Source organism: Protopterus annectens, chromosome 13.part0 (assembly GCF_019279795.1).
Source record: "Protopterus annectens isolate FY-2018-M chromosome 13.part0, PAN1.0, whole genome shotgun sequence".
Taxonomy (NCBI): domain Eukaryota; kingdom Metazoa; phylum Chordata; order Ceratodontiformes; family Protopteridae; genus Protopterus; species Protopterus annectens.
Window position 1 is genome coordinate 1,160,608,169 of NC_056747.1, and position 24,600 is coordinate 1,160,632,768.

At 39.7% G+C, this 24,600-nt stretch overlaps 1 protein-coding gene across 1 annotated transcript in view; it reads right to left on the minus strand.

The window, feature by feature from the left end:
• The window catches only part of TMEM101 (transmembrane protein 101), a 279,084-nt gene extending 258,069 nt beyond the window's left edge, over window positions 1-21,015 (minus strand). Inside the window, exon 1 of the mRNA XM_044055157.1 lies at window positions 20,783-21,015. Coding sequence (XP_043911092.1) covers window positions 20,783-20,913 — 131 coding nt within the window. The 5' untranslated portion in view covers window positions 20,914-21,015. The remainder of the gene's footprint in view (window positions 1-20,782) is intronic.
• Between the last annotated feature and the right edge of the window lie 3,585 nt (window positions 21,016-24,600).

A 24,600-nucleotide genomic window follows, 5' to 3' on the forward strand; every position in this document is an offset into this window, starting at 1 on the left:
AGGAATGCACTGAGTTAGGAACTTTGCTCTCCAGCAAGCCTTGTTTATTTGTTGGTGTAGATTTAGGTCCTTAATGCAGGTCTTTGTAGAGCCACAGGTTTTATGCAGAAACAAGATGTCAAACAGGACTGGGTATTTCATAGCTCGAAAAGAGAGACACAGGCCACCTCACAACAACCTGTAGGTTACGGAGCATAAGGAAAGTTATGGTAATCTATTGGGTTATTTGAAAGATTTAAGACTTTAATTTTCTGGGTTATAAGTCTCGGAAGCCTTTCCAATTCAGTGATATGCTTGGAGTGGCACATACCTAAAGGGGTCACTGTGTTCAACAATGGGTCTGCTAAGGGCAGAGTAAATTTCTTTGGGTCCTGAAGATACTCCCGTGGGAAACAACTTGGCCAGATATCCACATACATACCGAGGTCTCCAATGACTGTATCTGTCTGAAGAGGAGCATCATTTATAGCATACGAGGTGGGAGCATCTTTTCTGCCAAATGCCACTATGCTGCACCATTTTCATTAGTTTGAGACTGTTACTGACACACCATGTATGTGCACATTCCATCCCTTGCTGGAGCTGTTTTGCATCAATGGATGAGTGGAAACCAGTGCCCAGTTTACAGTCATCAGCAAATTTGGTCAACCACACTTCTGGGATATTGGCTTACCTCTTTAAAGCCTAAAGAGAAGAAAAGTTTGTTATGAAACTGGCAAATTCCCAGAAATGCCATAGGACCAGACAGAAAATGCCCTACACTTATTTCTGATCCAGACATGATGACATAGTGGACTCCCACGTACCCATGCAGGTAATCGTAGAACTTTATTCTTACTGTTATTACACCCGACTGATCCCCAGGTTGGGCGGTTGTCACCAAGTCACTTAAAATCCGGACTGGGAGCTCACTGTGGTTTCATACAATAATACAAAAGTACAAGCTTGGCCACACTAACCGCTGCCAGTCCTTGGCTGCTATAACCCACCTTTCATTAAATGTACGCATTATTTAACTGTATTTTTTAATTATTTGTACATTCCGGTCATAAGTTGCACATTGCCGGGTTGCTCTGATTTACTCCTGTCCTTAGCTATCTGCAGTACTCTGATAGTGGAGATTAAAGGGGGGTGCTTCACTTCTATCTAATAATTATACTTGATTGTAATGTCCTAAAGCCTGCTTTGCTCCCTTTGCTCTCTCAATTTTCTCTGTTGCCCATTCCTTAACTAGTTTCCTGTTGTTACCTGCCTCATCTCTTCCCACCCACGTAAATCTCTCTCTGGTCTCTTGCATGCCCATTTAACTGTCTGAATCGAAGATGCCTTTCTAGTGTCCTTAATCTTTTTCTTTTCTATTCCTTCACCTTTCTTTTTTATTTCTTCTTCTCTTCTATCTCCACACCTTCTTCTCCTTGCTCATGTTCATCTTATTAATTCACAGGCACTATTTTCAGCCTATTTACAGTGTTAACTCCTTGTCCAGCAACACTGTCCTTACACTCTGCATCCTTGCAATAGCTATAACGTTTGTACTTACTGATTATGACTTCTATTGGGTCATAATTTCAGGATTTGCTCAGCTCACTCTGCTCCCAAATGCCACCCACCCCCACTACACCTACACTTGTATATCAGTATTCCTCTCTTTCATCCAACCCACCAGTCAATATCTTTCCTCCTCACTCCAAATTTCCACTCCCACTCAAATCCCTCCCCTACCTCTTTCAAACCACTCAACGGCTCTTCTTCTTCTCTCCCTCCAAATTTCCAAGAACCTCTCTCATTTTTCCACTATTCACACAAACGCATTCTACATCCTTTTCCACAGCCTTGCAAATTCACTAAATCACCACACTCCACACACACTTACCTAAATATCATCCTACTACTTCCATACCCACAGCACTCCTATCCTCTACACCTCTCACACAATGACTTCTTCTAGCTACTGTCATACCCACACTCTTTGTCTCTTTGCCTCTCACTTTTTCATACCTCCTCCACCTACAAACTAAGTAATCATCCACATCACACCTTCAAATCATATCACTTTTCTCGTCACTCCTCTGCTCATCACTACATCTCATTGCCCTGAACCCCATCCCCTTCTTAACTCAAAACTCCACCACCTCCACCTCACTCTCTACATACATTAAAACTTACACCTACATATCCTTACTTCTCTCCTAAAAACCCCTTCTTACAGTACAGGGTAAAAATTGCCCCTCTCATAAACAAGTTCCTCATAACTTCTACAAGTTACACTACCAAATCCTTTTACCAACACAACACCAAATCTCCCACAAAACATGAGCCTTTTCATTATATAATCACTTACACCCCAACCCAGGCACCACTACAACTAATACGTCCACACCTCCTTCCAGTACTAACTCCCACAAATCCATTCACATGGTAACTATTAATATTCAAAACATTCACAACAAAATCTCCAGTTTACATGCATGGATCACCCATAATCAACCAGACATCATTGCCATCACTGAGATCTGGTTAAAATCCTACATTAGAGAGTCTGAATTTCTCTTCCGCCCCCAGCATTCAAACTATAAGATCTGATAGGCCCAACAAAGAAGGAGGCTGAGTAGCACTGATCTTTCATGACTCTCTCAACATAGTACCCTACAGAAATCCCATTCCACAATTCGCAACATGCTAAAATTACCATTGCTCCCCTAAAGCTAAACAACTACAAAATTCTTTGCATCATATCTCTCTACATATCCCGTGGCAACAATATCACTCTACTAGAAGAAATTCTTGTCTGGATCTCCACTAACATCAAAAATGAAACTGTTATCTTAGTATCAAGTATCAACTGCTTAAACTTGAACTCTAAGTCTCATACCCCCAATATCATCCTTTTTAACTTTACTCAGTTCACAAACACCCCAACCAGACCAAATAAAGACAGCACCACAGGATCCGCCCTAGACTGGATTCTCATCTCCCATCTCTCTAAAATAGCTGAAGCAGGCAATCTTCCAGACACACTGAGTGACCACCTCCCAGCCTTTATCAGTCGCTCCCCATCAGCACTCCATAATCAACACCAGTACAAAGGGATAAGAAACCTAACTTCAGCCTTCATACCTTTTCTGATATCCTTAAAAATATTAAACTGACACGTATTAAAAACACTTCCACTAGACAATGCTGGAGATTATTTCAATACTACATTCCTGGACACACTAAATAACCTCTCTCCACTATGTGTGAAAAGGATCAAAACCAACTACGCTCCTCGGCTGAGCAAGCCTACTAAAATTCTGATGTGCCTCAGAGATAAACATGGAAACAGTATCAAACTAACAAAATCCTGGGCACCCTAACACTTTTAAACAGTTCCATAACCAAGTAGAAAAGCTAATTCAGAAAGACAAAAAGCTTACCACACAAAACAGCAATCTAACCAGAAACAAAACCCCCAAAAATTCTGGAGCTTCATCTCACCTCTCCTGAACCCTGAAACAAACAATCCTTGTCCACACCCAGACAAACCTCCTCAGGAAATTGCCTCTTTCTTTAACTATTTCTTTATAAATTCAACAGTCAATATTACTAATAGCTTTTCCCTTGGCAGAGACAATATTCCACGAAACACCTCACACACTTTTCCCATCTCTACAAACACTTTTCCCATCTCTACAAACACAGCATCCCCCCCCGAATCCAAACCCCATTCTACACCTGAATTCACCATCAACCCCAATCCTACCACAACTATTAAAAGGCTACTCCTTAAGCTCAAACCCTGCTCTAACGCTCCTGACAACTTACCCCAACATTTCAAAAGATTGCTGCCGAAGGCATTGGATTCCCTCTATCTTAATCAGCAGATCCATTCAAGAATCTAATGTGCCCACATTATGGAAGAAAGCCTACATTCTTCCTCTTCACAAAGGGGGGCAAAAACAATATCTCCAACTTTTGATCTATCGCTATCCTTTTCCCTATATCTAAGATCCTAGAAAACTGCATTCACTTACAGCTGATGCCATATCTTCTTCGTAAGTACCTCCTGACTCCTATACAACATGGCTTCACACCTGGCCACAGCACTACAACAGCCCTTATTTCCTTCCCAGATACTGTTAACAGAGCTTATGACAATGGTAAAATAGCATCTACTACATTCTTAGATCATTCTAAGGCATTTGATACAGTATCCCACCCTCTGCTGCATTCATGGCTCTCTTAACTTTGGACCTTCCCCCGCCACTCTCAACTGGTTCTCCAGCTATCTAAATGACAGGCAACAAGCTGTCAAAAAACAAAACTCTATCTCTTCTTATCTAAACACCTCTACTGGTGTCCCTTAGAGCTCCATACTTGGCCCCCCTATTCAATATTTTCATTAACTCTTTACACACATCTACATCCAGTGCAGCCATTGTTCAGTATGCAGACAACTCAGCCATCATCTACACAGCTGACACTATGCCCAAACACAAACTCTGAACTGAAACAACCTTCTCCACCATTGAATCCTGGAGGTTTAAAAATTACCTAGCCCTCAACCCACATAAATCCAAGACCACGCTTTTCATCCCTAAAAAACAACCCTACTGGACAAAACCATGTTCAACATCTACTCCTAAAGTAAAGCTCTAACAGAAGTTGTCAGCCATACAAAACTTCTAGGAGTGACCATAGATGAACACCTAAAATCTGATATTCACCTGCAACAGAACATCCCCAAAACACATCAGAAACTTGGAATGCTCTACAGGCACAACCAGTTCCTCAGCCCCTCAACCAAACAAACCTTTGCCTCCACTTATCTACTCCCCTCCCTAAATGTATGGTTCCCCTTTACTTACAAACCTCAAAACCTCACTAAAAGTGAAGCTCAAGTCATGTTATAATAAAACTGCAAAGTCTGCAACAAACTCCAAAAACTTCATCCAACACTGTACTGCTTTTCTCTCCTTAAAATGGGTGGAACTACCTCAACTATCTGCAATTTATCACTGCTCACAAACTTATCATTAAACCCTCAGATTGTCCTGTCCTTATTTCTGTTTTCACCTACTATCTCCTAAATAGGGCCCTTAGATCTGAGAATCAGCAACTTCTTCAGGTCCATAAACCAAAACTGCTACCTGGCCAACTTCTCTTCTCTTAGTCTTTAGCCAAGAATTGGAATGCTCTTCCATTAGCAATCAAAACAGTCCCAAACCCTGGCAACTTTTCTCTCTACACTTACCTATTTTCTACCAAGAACTGTTCTTGCATACAGCTTCCTTGAATTCCTGCCTCCTTGAATTCCTAACTAAGTGCATATTTCTCTCCTTACTTTCTATGCTGTGCATTATCTAAACAATCCTCTATGCAATAACCTAGTCACTAAACCTTGTAATCTGTTTACCAGTATTTCTCTGACCACTGAATGTCTAAGTGTACGTTTTTAACTCTGTAATCTGGTATGTTACATAATGATACACTACCAATGTATATAAATCTTCTTCTTCTTCTCTTTCGGCTGTTTCCATTAGGGATCGCCACAGCAGATCTTCTGTTTCCATTTCTTCCTTTCCTCTGCATCTGTCACACCAACTACCTGCATGTCCTCTCTCACCACATCCATAAACCTTATCTTAGGCCTTCCTCTTTTCCTCTTACCCAGCAGCTCAATCCTTAGCATCCTTTTTCCAATATACCCAGCATCCCTCCTCAGCACATGTCCAAACCAATGCAATCTCGCCTCTCTGGCTTTGTCTCCAAATCGTTCAACCTGAGATGACCCTCTAATATACTGATTCATAATCCTGTTCATCCTCATCACACCCAGTGCAAATTTTAACGTCTTTAACTCTGCCACGTTCAACTCTGACTCTACATTTTTGTCAATGCCACCATCTATAAATGTATTTAATTATTCTTTGTTACTGTACTAAGGTGAAAAACTAAGTGTATGTTTTAGCACTGTAATCCAATATGTTAGATAATGATATGCCAACAATGTACACAAGTGAATTTGATTGTTCTTTAAACTATACTGAGGAGCTTTTCTCCCCAGGCCTCCATTAAAAACGAGCTCTGTTCGGCCCAGTAGGCTTTTCCAGTTAAACTGCAAATAAATAAATAATTAAATAATAAATAGATTAGTTCCCACTACACTTTTGAGTTTAGCCGGGAAATTCACTGCCCTCCCCAATTACCTCCAACAAGACAAAAGGGACAAGATGGAGTACTCATGGTTCTATGAGATATTCTCCCAAACTCAAAAAAACTGCTCAAGGCTGGAAAATACGAAACCACAGACTAGCGTAACTTCCACTTTATTCAACACTTTCGTAAAAAACTTCTTCAGAACCAAAAGAAATGTTACATCAAACATTCATTTAAATACTACACACAATTAAAATCAATCAATTACATAGTGTAAAATCGTAATTAAAAAGCCCTTTACAAAAAACAAACTCTTCATTCAACATTATGCACTATAGAATGGGCATAATTGAATACATTACAATAACAAACATTATAAAACATATGCTTCACGATCTTTTAAGAAACATTTAATATTGATGGCTTCATTTAACCCAGGAAAATGATCCGCTTGTAATTTAATTTGCCATCTAGTTTCTCTTTGAACCAAAAAAATCTTGTAATCATCCCCCCCGTTATCATTTTCACAGTGTTCCAGGATAGAAAACAAAAATGTTTTAAAAACCAATACATTCAACACTATGTCTATAAAATATTTGGTTTTTGTCCTTTTTTCTAATATTATACATATGCTCCTTCATTCTAACATTTAATTTTCTAGTAATCATACCAATATAAAATGATGAGCATTTGTCACACACTGCAATATAAACAACTCCTTTTGTTTTACAACAAAAATTACCAGGGACCCCTATAGTATTAAGTATGTGAGGAAGACCTTCTAAAATAAACCTACAAACAGAACAATCATGACATTTGTGCATACCCCTATTGATGTACCCCTTCTTAATGCTACATGTGCTTCTATCTCTCCCCTTTTCAAATGCTCCTTTCAAACTATGTTCATTCCTATAAACAAACTTTGTTTTCCCCTTAATAGCTGCCATTAAATCAGCATTTGCTTCGAGGATCTTCCAATTATTGTTTACAATATTACATATACCTATATTGTCAACACTCATGTTCATACTGAAACATACAATTTCAGTATACTTTCCAGTTTCCTTAACTTGGGGTGTTGGTCTATTTTTCAAAATGGGTGGATACAAAGTTGCGCGTTGCTTAGAAATGTCATTAGCTGCTTCCCTTAAACTCTCACTGTACCCCCTCTCCAAAAACAATTGTATGATGAATTCAAGCTCATTAATAAATGTCTCATCAACACTTGTCATCCTGCTAGCCCGTATAAATTGTTTTTTAGGTATGTTATTCAGCATGAATTTCGGATGTTGACTGGTTGCATGTAAATAATTATTCTTCAAGGTTTCTTTACGAAAAATACTACTAGTAAAGTTTTCTCCCAATGCATTCCATGTCAGAGTTGCATCCAAAAAATTAATGGAATTCCCATAACATCCCACAACAAACTTCAAAAAGTCAGAAACTACCATCAAACCAACTCAAACTCCCTCCAAAAGTTCAAAAGCCCCCAATGTGATGAACTCTACCTACAACACGGCTTGAGAAATGACTGGTCCCCAGGGGTCGAAGAATTCATTAGAGATTCTGCTGCCAAGACATCAACAATGACCTCATCATAAAATGGAATACAATACTGAATGATACCAGAGAGACATGTGGGCTTATTGCTCACACACAACAAAGACCAACAGACCAAAGTAAAATCGGGCCTCTCACAACTCGAAGCGGCTTGTAATACACTAGAAAATAAGGGCATCAAATTCTACACCTTGGTAGAGAAAACCAACCAAGAAAGAAGAAATAATAAAAAATTAAGAGGGACCTCAATGACAATCAACACTCTGACCAGGTATAACACCACAACTGCATTCGCAACCCTCAAAGGTACACCAAACCAAAATAAGGTCATAGTACAAGGAGATAAGCCTATTTTTCCTACAGGCAGAATCAAGCTCCCACATCAACCCTGGAAGGACCTACAGATGGAAAACCCTCTAACTCCAACTTTTTTTTTTAAGCAAGAAACATGTTTATTAAATTATCATGTATGACACAGACTATGTTACATTTATATAAATGACAATAAACCAAAGTGACACAATCGCAGTTGCAAACATTATACATTCCAAACTGTGCAGACACAACTGCTGCACTGGCAAAGTACACAACTGTAGCTGCAAACATTATACATCATTCAGTCATTGTTAGTTAACCATTACATAAGCTCCTTCAAATGCTGCCTTCTTTTAAACCTCATTTCTCTTCTGTATGTACTGATCCCACAGTCCCCATTTTTTCCTATGTAATTTGCTCCTACCCTTTTCTAAAGATCCCAGTTCCAGTTTTCACTCTGCTATCTTCCCTACTTCTAGTAAAGCTGGTTTAGACTTTGATTTCCATTTTCTAGTAATTTCTTTTTTGGCAGCCATCATAACTAGACTCAGCGAAGCCTTAATATGTCTAGGCAATTCCGAGTTTATAACATAGATCAAAATCTCCAACTCCAACATCGAATCAAAAAAATCATAGGCCAGATATACATCATCAGGATTTTCAGGCATGTCAAACGTCCCCAACTACAACCAGACTATGGGAACTTTCAGGCAACATCATAATACACCAAACCCCTCGCCAGAATCCACAAGACCAACCCCACAACCACATCACTCCTTGGAAGACTGGCAATCCAGGATAACAAAGTCACCGGAATTCAACCAACATTGAGATCGGACATGGCAAGGAAAGAATCTGAAAGACCTCTGTAAACTCTCCAGGACCCCCCCCCAACAGACAAGGTCAGAAGAACAAAACAATCCCACAAGAATAATTAAGGTATGGAACCACTCAAAGAAACCCCTCACCAAACGTGAAAAAGATGTACTCGAAAAAGGCCTCACTTTCATCTTGCAGCAAAGAAGCAACCTACCATGTACCATCATCTATTTAAAATTATTCACACAGAAACTCAACTTGAAAATCTTTTTCCAAAACAAAGAGGCATAGACCCAGACCCCGCTGAAACAATCCAACACCGTAAATGGAGGAAACCCAGCAATTTCTGTCCTCCCCCATACCTCACCATCATGGCTTTTGAGAACAAACCAACAGATACCTGTAAGATTCGAAAAAACTCACGGGAGAAATTTTTACAGTCTTAAACCTCATAAACTGAGGACTCTCAAGAAACTCAGCAAAAAGTACACAAAGGATAATGAAAGCAGACAAAGAAGGGGGCATCCTTGTCACTGACACCTCCTTCTATAATGAGAAAATCACCACCATGCTTTGTAACCCCATGTATTATGACCAATACAGTATCAGTACCATAAAAACAGCATGCTAGAAAATCATCACAGAACTGACTATCCTTAGCGACAAAGGACTCATTAGTAACAACTTATATGAATTTCTATATGTAATATACTCAAGGCTCCCATGTTTTTTGGCATACCCAAACCCCACAAGAACATCTTGGACCCCCTTACAGACTGGGCATTGCCAGTGGAGGCAGCATTAAAGAACCAATCTCCATATACCTTCAAGCCACTGGCTAATAAAAACAGATCCTTCATCCTACACACCACTGATTTCCTAATGAAAATTGAGCACATTCCATTGAAAGGTAATGAGATCTTGGTCACTATCAATGTAGAAGCTTTCTACACAGTGTTCCCTCATGATTACTGCAGCCGAGCCACAGTAGAAGCATATCATGAAGTATGGAATGCACTCCCTGAAGAGATCAAAACTTTCAGCATACTACTCTGACTACTATTGGAGAACAACTACTTTAGGTTTGGCGAGTAATACTTCAAAAAAATCACAGGGATAGCGATGGGTTTAGTATGGCTCCAAACCTGACCAACACCACCCCAGGCAAATGGGAAAAAGAATTTATCTACAAACCCCTCCACCCCCCACCCATTATCACAAATGAGCTGTTACCTGAGAGTCACTGATATCCTCATAATTTGGAAAGGAGACAAATTACAGGAATTCTTTCAGCACATCAACAACTCCACCTCTTTCCTAAAGTTTACTACCATCTACAACAGACGTGCAGTGAACTTTTTGGACATACAGATCAGAAGAGCTCATCAATAATCTCTACTGCAAACCAACAAGAGTTAACTTACTGCTGCACTGTCACAGCATACATCCCTTCTAAACAAAAATTAATGTTATCCAATTCCAAGGTCTATGGATTGCAAGGGTCTCCCAAAGAACTCGCCAACTTCACCAAGAACATTATCAACCTCTAAAAAGATTTCCTACCCAGAGGCTACCGCAAAAGACTCATTAAAGGAATATTGGATCCCATAATTACGAGCAAAAAACAACCCAAAGTACACCACCCCACCACCGTTAATAATGATGACCCAGCTCTACAAAGACTGCTCAAACCTATGACAAGAACCAATGGAACATCAGTATGAAATTAACCTACTCTATCTGTAGATTTCCAAGAACAAGAGAACCATTAATGACAACTGGGTCATCCTCAGTGACAACATCATACTCAAGATTCTTCCACCTAAACCCAGGTTTACCATCAAGAGGAACAGAAACATTCGGGACTTCGTCAGGAACATCACTATCCCGCCAACCTTAGAACTACCAATAGGGATCTTCCCATACCTGACTGTAATTACAACTAATTTATGAGTGGGAAGGCTTGATTCCACTGCACCAACATAAAAAAAAAATCTACAGAAGCAGGTCCTATGGAAATTGTAACATGGACAAAGCTGTACATGTTACAATTTCCATAGGACCTGCTTCTGTAACATGGACAAAGCTGTACACCACGCTCAGTGCCAAAAATGCCATGCTTTCTCCATAGACAAAAATTAAAAAAGGATAGCCAGACACTGCATAGATATTACACAAGGCTTCCCTACCAGTGCACTAGCCAAGCACACAAAGGATAAAACAGGTCACAACAAATTTTCCTTCCTTATTCTTGAACAGATCACTGCAGGAATTTACATGAGCAGCACTAATGACAAACTGGAGGAAAAAAAAACTAAAATGGCAAATCAGACTTCAAGCCAACAAAAACCCAGGATTCAATACTTCATTTCAATAAACTGCATCTTGAACCCAAGGAAACTAGACCATCATCAACATTACTAACACCACAAACCCTAATACAGACTTCCCAGGTTGACCAGATCAAGACTTAGTTTCACATCCATACACGAAAACCATCTAAGTTTAACCTCACATGACTTTATGGGTAAAACCCCTTTTTTACATGCATCTTTTATCAGGTCTATCTTATATTTAGTACGCTCTTTATCCTCCCTTCACATCCTATTTTATTGCAAAGTAATCGTGTGTGTTTTGGTCTGTTGTTACTCCTAAAGGAACCACTCTATCAGCCCTAGGCATACATTCAGACAGAATTGGCAAAGAATTGGCACATACCTTTCAATCAGCCATTATTTTTAATTCCCCTTAGGTCTGAAATTTATCCACCCCCCCTCCCATTCCCATAAGTCCAGATTTCATTAACCTTAGGAAACTTCTTTTTTCTGTTTCCCCTAGACTATGTCCTTTCATAAGCTGGCAGGTTGTCCTCATCCGAAAAGAAATGCAGTCCTCTGCAAGTACAGCAGGGTGCAAGGCTCAAAATGCAAAAAAGTTCCAAAGAGAGAAAGCCAGCACCAAATAGTGGAACACAAAGTACTTTATTGTCACATGTGGCAGCACCACAAAATGTGCAAAGCACAAAGCTCAAACCGGTTTCAGCAGTATAACTGCCTTCTTCAGTGACAATATATTGAAAGCACATAGTATTTAAATATAACATCACACCCAAAGCCCATTTCCTATTGGTCCATCAAAACGTGACATTAACACCTGGTTGGAACAACCCTCCAAGCCTAATAATCCAACTTTTCTCTTTGTGATTACTTAAGTATGCCAGCCCATTTTATCACTTCTATCACCCATACTTCGATCAATCACCAAAAATTTAAAATTGGCAGTTTTATGAATAAGGGAGTGTCTATAAAAAGCATTTGACTCCCTTTTATTTCTTATGTCACTCATATGTTCTGATACTCGTATTCGTAAAGATCTGGAAGTCTGCTCGATGTAAAAAGCTGAGCAGGGACAAGTGGCAAGATATATCAGCCAATCACTACTGTAATTAGCAAAAAACTTTATGTCATAAACCTTGGGTGTGTTATTACTGGAAAAATGTTTAGATGTCATAATATGTTTGCATTGCATGCAATGTCCACAAGGGAAATACCCATAAGTAGATCCCTAGTCATGTTGCTTATTCATGCCAATCCCCCTATGATGTTTATAATGACTAAAATGTGAATCCAGGGTTCGTCCTCTCCGATATGAGAAAAGACAATTGGATTTAAGTATCTGTGAGACAGAGTCATCAGCCATAAGGATATTCCAATGCCGATTAATAATCTCCCTAAGAACATAGTATTGCGACCAAAAGTGGTCACAAAACGCACATTTTTCTTATCATCAGATGTAGGAGTGCAATATTCCAACAGGGAAGACACCGTAAGATGAATTATGCCCTCATCCAAAGCTGTATTAAGAAATAAATTAATCTCACTTTTAAATCTATTAGTTGGACCTAGAGGCATACGCAGGTAAAATCTACCATCAGTAAGTTGTTTTTAAGCTTCCTGATAATTCTTCTTTCGGCTGCTTCCATTAGGGGTCGCCACAGCAGATCAACTGTTTCCATTTCTTCATGTCCTCTGCATCTTGCTCCGTCACACCAACCACCTGCATGTTGAGATTCAGTGTCTGGTCCAAAAAATAAAAGCAAATTCAATAATCGGCAAAAGGAAATCACATCATTAGCAAAGGTATCCTCCCCCACAAAAAAGCCAGGTACATAATTCAAGCCTTTATTAAGCAACTGCAAATCAGTTTCCGACAATGACACAGAAGAGATGTTATATACATTATTAGTGTCACCTAGTAAAACTTCTTTAAAACTGGCTTATGTCTCTTCCTTTTAGTTGTATGATATCTGGTGTTAGGGTTAGCAAATTTAACATTTTTAACAAAGTTGAATGGTCTGCCCCTCTCATAATCACCCAAATAATTTTTAAACTTTTGTATTTTCTTTTCTTTAAGTTGTTTTTCAAGTGATAACAACTGTTTAGTCAAATGATTAAAGCTCGATACATAAAAAGTTTCTCCCTCATAAACTTTAAGCTCTTCAGAAATACATTTAACTTCCATAATGTTTTTATCAATTGCACGTTCATAGCAGGCCGTTAAAATATCCAATATTCAAGTGAAGAATCCTCTTCCGCTACTGATATGGACTCTAACTCTACTCAGAGTTCCCCTACCCCTAAAAAACGTACTATGGATACCCCTTTAGGGGCTACAAACATGGGGGGGGGTAGAAAACACAAAAGATATAGACAATCTGGACATGCTGTTACAGGTACTGATACCACACTAGGTGACACTAATTAATGTACATAGCATCTCTTCTGTGACAATGTCGGAAACTGATTTGCAGTTGCTTAATAAAGGTTTGAATTATGTACCTGGATTTTTTGTGTGTGTATGTGGGGGGGTACCTTTTCTAATGATGTGATTTCCTTTTGCCGATTATTGAATTTGCGTTTATTTTTTGGACTGGACACTGAATCTCAAAGATCTACCACATTTAAGTTTCATAAGTCATCTTTTACACCACTGATGAATAAGAATGTTTCTACATTTCAGGAGTGTGTGCTGAAGGATTTAAACTTTGGTTTGGATCTATTATTATCAGGAAGCTTAAAAACAACTTACTGATGGTAGATTTTTACCTGTGTATGCCCCTTGATCCAACTAATAGGTTTAAAAGTAAGATTGATTTATTTCTTAATACAGCTTTGGATGAGGGCATAACTGATCCATCTACTTTTTATCATCGTACAGTGGCTGACCAAAATGGCAATATTTATATCTTCTCCCTAAGATACATAAGGACGTACAGGAGCCCCCGGGCAAGCAGACTGTCTCGGGTAGGGGTTCTCTTACCGAACCTCCTTCTGTATATTTAACTAAATATTTACAACCCTTACTGGGTATGGTAAGATCATGTATACAGGATACCACCCAGTTTCTACAGATTATTTCTGAGATGCAACTGGAGCTGGGTTGGTTGCTCTGTACTTTGGACGTCACATCACTATATACCAATATCCCACATTGCGCAGGCCTATTAGCATTACAATATTGGTTGGATAAGGCTGATTTATACTCACCTGGCTTTAATACATTTCTTGTTTGCCTTGCCGAACATGTATTAACAAAAAAGGTTTTCTTTTTTCATGGAGAATGTTATTGGCAGGTGAAGTGTACGGCCATGGGGGCATCTTTTGCTGCTATATATGCAGATCTATTCATGGGTTATTTGGAGGAGCAATTAGTTTATGATGTTTGTCATAATGTGTACTTGGGGGAAATAGACATCTGGCATCGATATCTTGAAGACTGTTGGATGGTTTGGAGGGCGGGCGGACCCAATATATCTTTCGGAATTCATTACATATCTTAATGAAAATAAGTGGAGGATTAAATTTACACTTCATTTCGATCTCTCTAGGATTAATTTTTTGGATGTTACTATCTCCAGAAATCCAGATGATACTCTGGAAAGTCAAGTTTATCGTAAACATCCTGAATATAATAGCCTCCTACATGGCAACAGTCTTCATCCACAACACATCATTCAAAACATTCACAAGTCACAGCTTTTGCGTATTAGACGCATTTGCTCCTCCGATACTGCCTATGAATATTATAAGAATGATTTAGCCAATAGATTTTTTGCTAGGGGCTACCCACGTGGGAGTGTTATTACTGCTAGTAGTTGGGCGCCATCTCAGGTTAGATATTCCCTGTTGGAATATTGCACTCATACATCTGATAAGAAAAATGTGCTTTTTGTGACAATACATTGCTGTTAGTTTCCATATACTATCCTCATAGCTGTTTTACCACTGACTACACACATTCAAGAGCAGTTTTACAGCATAGATTAATGCATTTTTATCCCAATAGTAATTTTAATGTAATTCACTGTAGCGAATATCAGGGCACTGCACACAAATCTATACTTGGTAAAACTAGGTCCGTGAGCATTACTTCATGTAACCCATAGTAATGATTTGACCTCATGGTCCAGATACCACTTATCGCATATAGACAGCCATTACTGCTGCACAGTCTGTATTTTGCTGGCTCCATACTGTTTGTAGTTTAAAAATTCCTCAGACACTTGGCCATGATGTATACTTGGGCTAGAGTAATCTCATACCATACTATATAAACACTTCGGACAGTCAAAGGAAAAAAACTTTTTTTCATGCATTTTATAGGTTCTAATTATTTTCAAAAATGTTGTTAGCTTTTTCACTAAGCAACAGCGTTCTATTCATGTTACGTCTAGCCTGAGTGCTGGCTGACTGCAACTTATTCATTGCAGGGGAGTCAAGTGTTCTTCCTTCTTATTCTGAACACAATTGTGATAAATTACAGCATTACTGTCCAACACAGCCAGCAAATCTTAGTTGACCTCATAGCCCAGTCACCTTCGATTGCATATTGACAGCAGCATTTGCTGCATGGGTACTTTCCTTATTTTTGCTGGCTTTACACTGTCCATCCTTGAACACAACTGCAATATAAACTTGGTTTTAATCTATCCAAAGTGAAGCGTCCATACATTTATGACAGTACTTACGGATAACACTGAAAGCGTTTTCTTCTTGTAACCTATAGTTGCCGTTAATTAACAGCCTTCTCATAAACCTATCAATGGTTGCATCTACCAAGCAACAGCACTCCACTGAGGTAACCTATGCACCGTCTGACCACTGAACATTCCTGCAAGGGAACCACTCACTCAAACCTTACCCGAATGTTAAGCTTTACTTACAAATTCATAGCCCAGCACAGCTAGAGTCTTTCAACTATTGGTAATCATTCTAATGACGTACAATGCACCCTTTTTTGCTCAGAAGCTTACAGCGCTCACAATGTTACATGCTGGCTGCAGTCACACACTTGTAACTGGCAAAAAACACTCCACTTTAACAGCTTAAAGTGCACACTTGGATACATTATATCAGCTTGGCACACATTTCAGCACCCTGCTCCAATGTTCTTCTTTTCTGCAAATCACCCATGCTGCCTTTTCAATAGCCCTTCTAGCCCCACTTTCTCCAGCCAGTTCAAGTATTTAAACTGCATCACATCCTCAAGACGAACTGCACAGTTAGTAATGGAAGACCTGATGAAGCTTTTTAAGCTAAAGCATTTGTTAACATGTCAATATTTTTAACATTCTGGCTATATGTTAAACAATTTGGTGTTTTACACATTTTGTTTTATTAAGGAGAAAGCTTAACTGTCCATTTAAAAGACTGGCAGCACTTCTTATTTTTAGTCTTGTAATTCCTGATTGTACAACTCTTATTTTTGGCACACAAAAAAAAAAATTTTAAGGGACGGGATATTATGTCAGAAGCCAGCCTCTTGGACCCCTCCCAGACCTTGGACATGTCCAGGAGGCTTTGCTCTCCCACAAACACACCCATGATTTCTCTTATAAATACAGATTAGAGTAGTTCTCTGACTCAGACAGCGCTCATTTGCCTAACTTCAATAAAGGAACTGAACTGCACTGAACATGCTCCCAATTTTGGTTTTAAACTTGGGTAAGATCTACTGATTAGGCTTTAAGGAGGCAAGGCTCTAAAGAGACAAAACCTTTGTCATGACACCATCGCATTCCCAGAAATACCAGAGTACCTGACAGAAAATGATCTAGGCTTATTTCTGATCCAGATTTAACTATGTGACGGACTCCCACGTACCCATGCAGGTAATCGTAGGACTTTTTTTTTTTTTTTCATTCTTGATTACTGCAACATTCATTACCTTGGGCCTTCTAATGCTGACTGGGAAACCTCTGCAGCAGCCTGAATTCCAGAGTCAGTATTTTATCTGGATCTTCTCATTATGCTCATGTATTGGCACTGGCAAAGTTGTCATTCAAGACTTTCATACGAACTTCCCACACACCATACAACCTTGCTTCTTTCAATCTTAAAGAACATATGGTACCTCATTATGTGGCCCAGCAACTCCACTTGACTGGTGATGGGTTTCTACTCGATATCACAGTAGGTTCAGAGATCCCATCCCAGACAGGCATTCTTTCATCTACCATTACCCATCTTGTGGGATCCACTGCCTTATCAACTTTCAACATGCAACTAGGAAGCCTATAATTTTCGTAATAGCATTTTTCATTACCTTACATCTGCTTTATAATTACAATTATAAACCTTATTGGTTGGTATTCAAATAACGTAAAACCGTGTGTGGTTACAAGAAGAATATGCTAGGCTTACACAGTCAGTAAATGGAAATCAGAACTGCACACAATACCCTAGAACTGTAAAGGCAAAAACATAACAACTGAGCTACCACACTGCCTCTTCCACTCTTACAGCAGCACTAAAGCACCCCCCCATACAACCCTCAAAAATGATTCCCCCAACTATCAACAGGGAGCAGTTCCTCAATGCACTGTTCAAAGCCAAGAACACTACATCATTGGGCCCAGATAGTAAATCAGGATGCCTCCTTAACTGCATGAAACATGACGTATCAGGACCACTAGAATCACTATTTACCTGTAGCCTCAAAACATATTTCGTGCCAAGAGAATGGAGAACTGCAACTATCATCCTGCTGTCCAAGGGAGGGCCATCTACCAACCTGTGGCAACTACTGACTCGTAAGTCTGACTAATCTCATATGCAAAGCCAAGGAAAGAATTATCATGGAAATGATAAACAATGTCATAGGAAAACCTTCAGAAACAGGAGCCTACCAAGTTTAGTTTTGTAAAGGGCAGGTCATGCTTGCTTAACCTGGTGGACTTCTTTGAGAAGGTCACAGAAGCAATGGATGAGGGCAAAACAGTAGACAATGCCAACTGTGATTTGTCCAAAGCATTCAACACAATACCCCCTTGGGTACTGTAAACAAGCTTATGAAATTAGGTATAAACCCACTGGATAGCCAGCTGGCTCAAGGATAGGGCCCAAGAAGTTAGGATGGGGAAATCTACCTTCACAGAAAAGCCAATCAATAATGGAGTTCCTCAAGGTTCAGTGATGTGGCTACTCCTTTTTTGGCATCTACGTCTGTGAAGTTAAGGCCAATGTCAAGGGCCTCTGGCTGACCAGGTTTGTAGATTATTGCAAACTAGGAGTGGTCACAGACTCACTAAAAAGACACAAATACCCTTCAAGAAAGCTTAACACAGCCCAGTGACTGGTGCCACTCAATGCCAAGAAATGCATAGCAGTATCCTTTGGGTAGATGGCTAACCATGAAATGACCACATTGACACCACAACCCTAAAAGCAAACCCAGTGGTCAGCAATTTGAGAACACATGTGGAAAGTAACCTGGCCTAAAACTATCATGTGTTTACATAAGGAAATCATTCTATGTTGAGCAACTTATAAGCAAGAGTACGGCATCCAAGTCCAAGGATGTCATTGTTCTGCAGCACGTATACTTAAAGTGATGCTATGCACCCAACCAGCAATGTGTAACAACTGGCGTCCCCACACAGATTTCTCACAAAAAGAGTACAGGATGTAAACAACACCTCCTAATTTGACTGTCTAAAAGCCCTATCCCTGTACAAGAAATCCTTAAGAGTGTTAAGATCTAACACAGCAAAATGAACTTCAAACCTGTTAAATACATTTGCAGGCCACAGATTACTGTAAATCATTATGCATTCATGCTAATAAAAATACTTAATACAAGTGACAATTGATAAATATGAAATATCACACACCCTGTCAAATGCAATAGCCAGGTATCTTTGTAGTCAAATAAGTACAGTTTTTCTGAGTAGTTCATAAAAAAATATGGATAAACCCCCACAGAATATGCCCACATCACTGATCTGTTCAAGACATGCTTACAAACGGAAATGCAGCTAAACCTTTTTATAACCATAGGTGCATATGTGGAAAATGAAGTGTACAGTTTTTAAGTATACAAAGGCAACAACTGGAGAAATGTGTGCATTTTTAATGGTTAGACAGAGACAGCACTACAAGATTTGAGCACAAAGATAAATTTATGCCGGCATAAACAATATTCAAATCAGAAGATTTGGTCATAAAATTATATACACACATGACATGCAATACACATCTTTTACTAAGAATTGGAAGAATACACACAGCAGCAAGTCAATTTTAGCAGAAGAAATGCATCACACATACTTCACAAGCTTACAACAGCCATACATCCAAGGAAAGGTGATGTGTAGAACACTCACATACAAAATAGGGCTAACATTTACAACCGAGCACAACATTTACAAATCACAGTATAAAATTTGAAATGTAGCTGTCAATCTGTGACATCCTGGACCAGGTACAAAGTTTGAACTAACCAGGGACAATGGCCAAAAATCAGGAACACTTTTTAAGCAATAATGTTATTAACTTAAAAAAATGATAGTATAGAAGGACCAGAATTAACATACATTTAATGAGTGAAGCAAGTCTAAAACTTTAATCACTACATTTTTTTACTACAATCACCTATCTTTCTTCACAATAACCCAAACTTTACAGTCATAAATCAAAATGTTGATTCCACATAAGAGCTAGTAGAACATACAGTTAGACACTTCACTAGAATACTTTTTTTTTTTGGGGGGGGGGTGCAAACTCTTATTTTATTTGTCCTTTGATAAAGAGGAAGTCCAATTGAGCCAATTCCCATTTTCAGCAGAGGACTGGGGAGAAAAGCTCAACAACAGATTCAAAAACATTTAAACAGTAGTCGATAAGTAACTGTATAAAAGGATAGAAAAGCCATGAAACAGATTAAACATTTATACAATGATTAGGGGAAAGGCTCCACAATTTTTAACTAATTATATACAAAGAGAGAAAATCCCCAAAACACATAAAAACAGATAAAAATACAAACAGATAAAAATACAAACAGATTGAAATGCATTTACAGAAATATTACTAGGATAGGAGATCAAAAACACAACATGTACTGCAAGTAGCAACACACACTGAAGCATAGCTCTCCACCAATCAGGGACAAATCCAGAAATAATCAGTGACTCTTAAAATATCAGTACTATTAACTTGAGACACTGACAGCTTAAAATAATGTGAAGCATCTTGCATTTTCTGAAGTAAAAAGTCTACAACTTTAATTATTGTCTTTATTAAGTGTAAATTCACCACCTTTTCTCCAAATGTCACCAGTTTAGGACAGGCTACGAGCTAAAATCCAAGTCAAAATCAGGGACAGTTGAGAGTCTGCAGAAGTGGATAGCCGGTCAAGTTACTGCACTTAATTGCCAGCTAATAACATATCCCTGTCCCAAACACAAGCCGTAAAATAATCAAAATAAAACCAATGCTCCGCTGTTCAAATTATTTTTCCAGGAAAATGTGACACCCTTACGTCTACTGTTTCCACATCAATAAGATCATTGGTCCCTAGGCTGCATAAAACTCTTGTGAGCCATTCATTCATGAACCCACTTCCCAACCGTGCAGGCTCCATCTCATTACCAAAAATACCAACTTCTCACCTTCTAGCTTCAGCCCGCTCAGCAAACAGCATCAGCATACTGAAACAGTTCCAAAATGGGAAGCGAGTAAGAATAAACGACCCAAGCCGCATCAGGTTCCTAAGCAGCCGAACACGAAGATTAGGTGCCATCTTTCTGTGGGTCTTAATTATGCACTTTAGTAAACAGTTTCTTCCGGTGAGGGCAGGGGAGTTCACTCACAAATCTGGCCGTGTGGAAACAACATCGAATGCAAGTGTAATGTGTATATTGTATTTGGGGAAATGGTCAGATGTTTGTGGGTCGTTTTGTTTAACAGAGGAGGAAACAAAAAAAACGTGCATAAATACACAAGATATTTTTTCTTAAGGCGGTACGGTGAATGATTAATACGCTAAAAAATAAGGATGTCATAAAACACTGGGTGATGTTTTTACTGTATTAAAAGTACATTTTGCCAAGCACTCTGTTGCTGCCAGCACAATAAACTGGCTTCGCAACCTTACTTTTTCTTAAAAAAATGTTTTATCAAGATTTTTTTGCAAAATTGAACAGACTGTTTGAGTGCAATTAAAGACAAACATAGTTAATAATCAATGTACATATACGTAGCTATATATATTTATACGGGTATACAAAATAGGTTGAAGTGCGCAATGTCCCTTACATTGACATAAGTTCATAGGTAACGTTCAACGAACCACTCCTTGAGCCAATGACCCACGACCACAAGTTAAAAAACACCTTTATTCGATCCACATAAAATTGTTAACTGTGCAAAATTTAATCCACAAAAGCAGATCAATAATCCACTGTGTAGGAATAATCCACAAAGGGAAAAGGCAGCCGACTGGATCTAGGAACACTAAGCATTTAGATCCAGTCGGCTGTCTTTTCCCTCGTGGTATATATTTAAATGGTATCAGTATCCATTATTAACTGTTCTGATGAAGTCTAGCGACGAAAGCGCTTGACCTGTTTTGTGGATTATTGATCTGCTTTTGTGGATTAAATTTTGCACAGTTAACAATTTTATATGGATCGAATAAAGGTGTTTTTTAACTTGTGGCCATGGGTCATTGGCTCAAGGAGTGGTTCGTTGAACGTTATTTGTGGTGGTTTCCGCTCTTTTACACACCTCTCAGTAGGCTATTGGCCCTAGGGCCTTTATGTTATTGTTCTTTCGGCTTTTCCCGGTTAGAGGTCGCCACAGCGGAACTTCGGTCTGCTAATGATTGGCAGCAGATTTTTTACGGGTGCCGAGGTGCCAGCTCGATGCCCAACCTTCAACAAAAGCACACCCATTATACGCGTGTCTTTCGAATGCCACTCGACCGCGGAGAGGACATGCAGACTCCACACAGAAGGTGCTCCAGCCGAGAATCGAATGGGAGAACCTCTTGCTGTGAAGCAACAGCGCTACCGCTGCACCGCTGAGGCTTATAAGCCTAGCCAAAAAGATACCCTGGCTTTCGTCACCCAAGAAAATTATTTTCCTGTGCCCCTGTCGAGCGGAGCCACAGAAGTGATCCCCGGGTGAATTTCCTTTCTCCCATCCAATCATCAAGATTTTTCTTGAAGAGCGCTAATAAGGAGCTTTGATATAGATAGGTAGTTTGTTCCAGAGTATGTGAAGTCTCTGGGACAGGAATTTATCCCTCCAGCATGTTCTGTTTATTGTGGTGACAAGGTTTAGGTCCCTAGAGCGTGTAGCTCAGAGGGATTGGGATTTCTTTAAGTGGAGCAGGTCCAACAGCTCTGAGTTTGACATAGCTTTGTATGTTAGGCAGAAATCTCCTCTGAGTAGGCAATTTGCTATGGAGTAAAGCTAGAGTTTTTTTGAGATGATCTGCGTAGGGCATCTGTTTGAGGCTGGTAATCCTCTTTGTGAGATATTTCTGCAGGCTTTCCAGTTGTTGTAGATGTCTTGTGAGGTACATAAGGACTGTGGCTGACCAAGTTCGCAGATGACTGCAAACTGGGCGCCATAATCGACTCTCCAGTCGACACAAGCATCCTCCAAAAGGGCCTCATAGAAACAGACAACTGGTGCCAGAGCCATGGCCTCAAGCTAAATGCCAAAAAGTGTATAGTCATCCCCTTTGGCAAAAACAAAGTGCCCACAAATTACCACATAGGTGGTAATCCATTAAGTACAGAAGAAGTAATTAGGGACCTGGGGACCCAAGTTGATAGCAATCTCTCATTTGACAACCACGTGGCCAAAGTGGTTAGAAAAACATTTTATATAGCCCACCTAATCATGAAGGGATTCACATCTAGATCAGGAGGGGTCATCGTGCCTCTACTCATCCCTCATCAGGCCCATAATTGAGTACAATGCCCCTTTTGGGATGTACCTTACCAGACACCTGCAGCAACTGGAAAGACCCCAAAAGTACCTCACCAAGAGGATCAAAGGGCTCAAACAGATGCCATATGTTGCCCGGTTAAAGAAACTCCAGCTCTACTCAGTGGCATACCGCCTGTTCAGAGGCGATCTGTGCCTGACGTATAAAGCCATGTCCAACCCGGAATTAATGGACCTCAGAAAATCCAAATCCCATCAAGCTACACGCTCGAGAGACTTGAACCTCAGCACTGAAATAAATAGGACATGCTGGAGGGACAGATTCATAACCCAGAGGCTCCCTTCACTCTGGAATAAAATCCCAGTCCAGGTTAGGCAGAGTCCCTCATTGACTCTCTTCAAGAGGAATCTTGATGAGTGGATGGGAGATCGTAGGTTTACCCCGGGTATCACTTCTGTGTCACTGTTAGACAGAGGTACAGTATACTAACCTCGAAAAAGGGCATAGCAAAATAAATTTAAAATGGGTGGCGAAAGCCAAACACATTCTGGCTAGGCTTATAAATGCCCTAGGGCAGATAGCCTTGTATGAACCTATGAACCTATACCAAAAGGGGAGCTGTATTCTATAATGGGTCTAATGAGTGATGAGTAGAGGGAAACAATGACCTCTTTTTTTCCTGGATGAAAAACCTTTTGTGATGAGGTGTGCCACGTCGAAGGATTTCCTGACTACTGTGGTGATGTGATTATCAAAGGAGAGACTACTGTCCACCTGTGTCCTAAGGTCTCTTTACACTTTTGGTGTTAAGTAGACTATTGCCTGTGTGGCAGTTAATGGGTACAGAGTTTTTATGCAAAGGGATGACAATGCACTTTTTGGCATTGAGCTTGAGGCCATGGCTTTGACACCAGGCATCTGTCTCAGTGAGGTCCTTTTGTAGGATGTCCACATCGTTAGGAGTTTGGATTATGGCTTCTGGTTTGCAGTCATCTGTGAACTTCATTAGCCAAAGAACTTCTGTGTTAGCCTGTACTTCAGAGAAGTAGATACCAAACAGGAGAGGACCCAGGACTGAACCCTGTGGTATTCCACTTGTCACTGGTCTGAAGTCAGATTTGGAGTCTGCTACTTTCACAGTGTGGGTTCCGTCAGTGAGCCAGTTGGCAACCCATCTTGTGACATAGGGATTTATACCTAGTTTAGTGAGTTTATCTATAATTCCAGAGTGGGGGATGGTGTTGAAAGCCTTGGCGAGATCTAGATAGACTGTGTGAACCACCTTACCCTCATCTATGGCTTTGGTGACTGCTTCAAAGGGTCTATGTTATAACAACGAACACTCAAAAGAGCGAACGCTGTTATATCAACCACAAAATAACGCAAAGAAAAAAGAGCGAACAGCCAGAACAGCAAATTTTTCCCCAGGGAAAAAATTCTCTGTTCCCCAAAAAAAAAAACACACTAAACACTATTTTAAGTGGGGGGCTGTGCCCCCACCCCCTACTTAAATATACCAACTCCAAG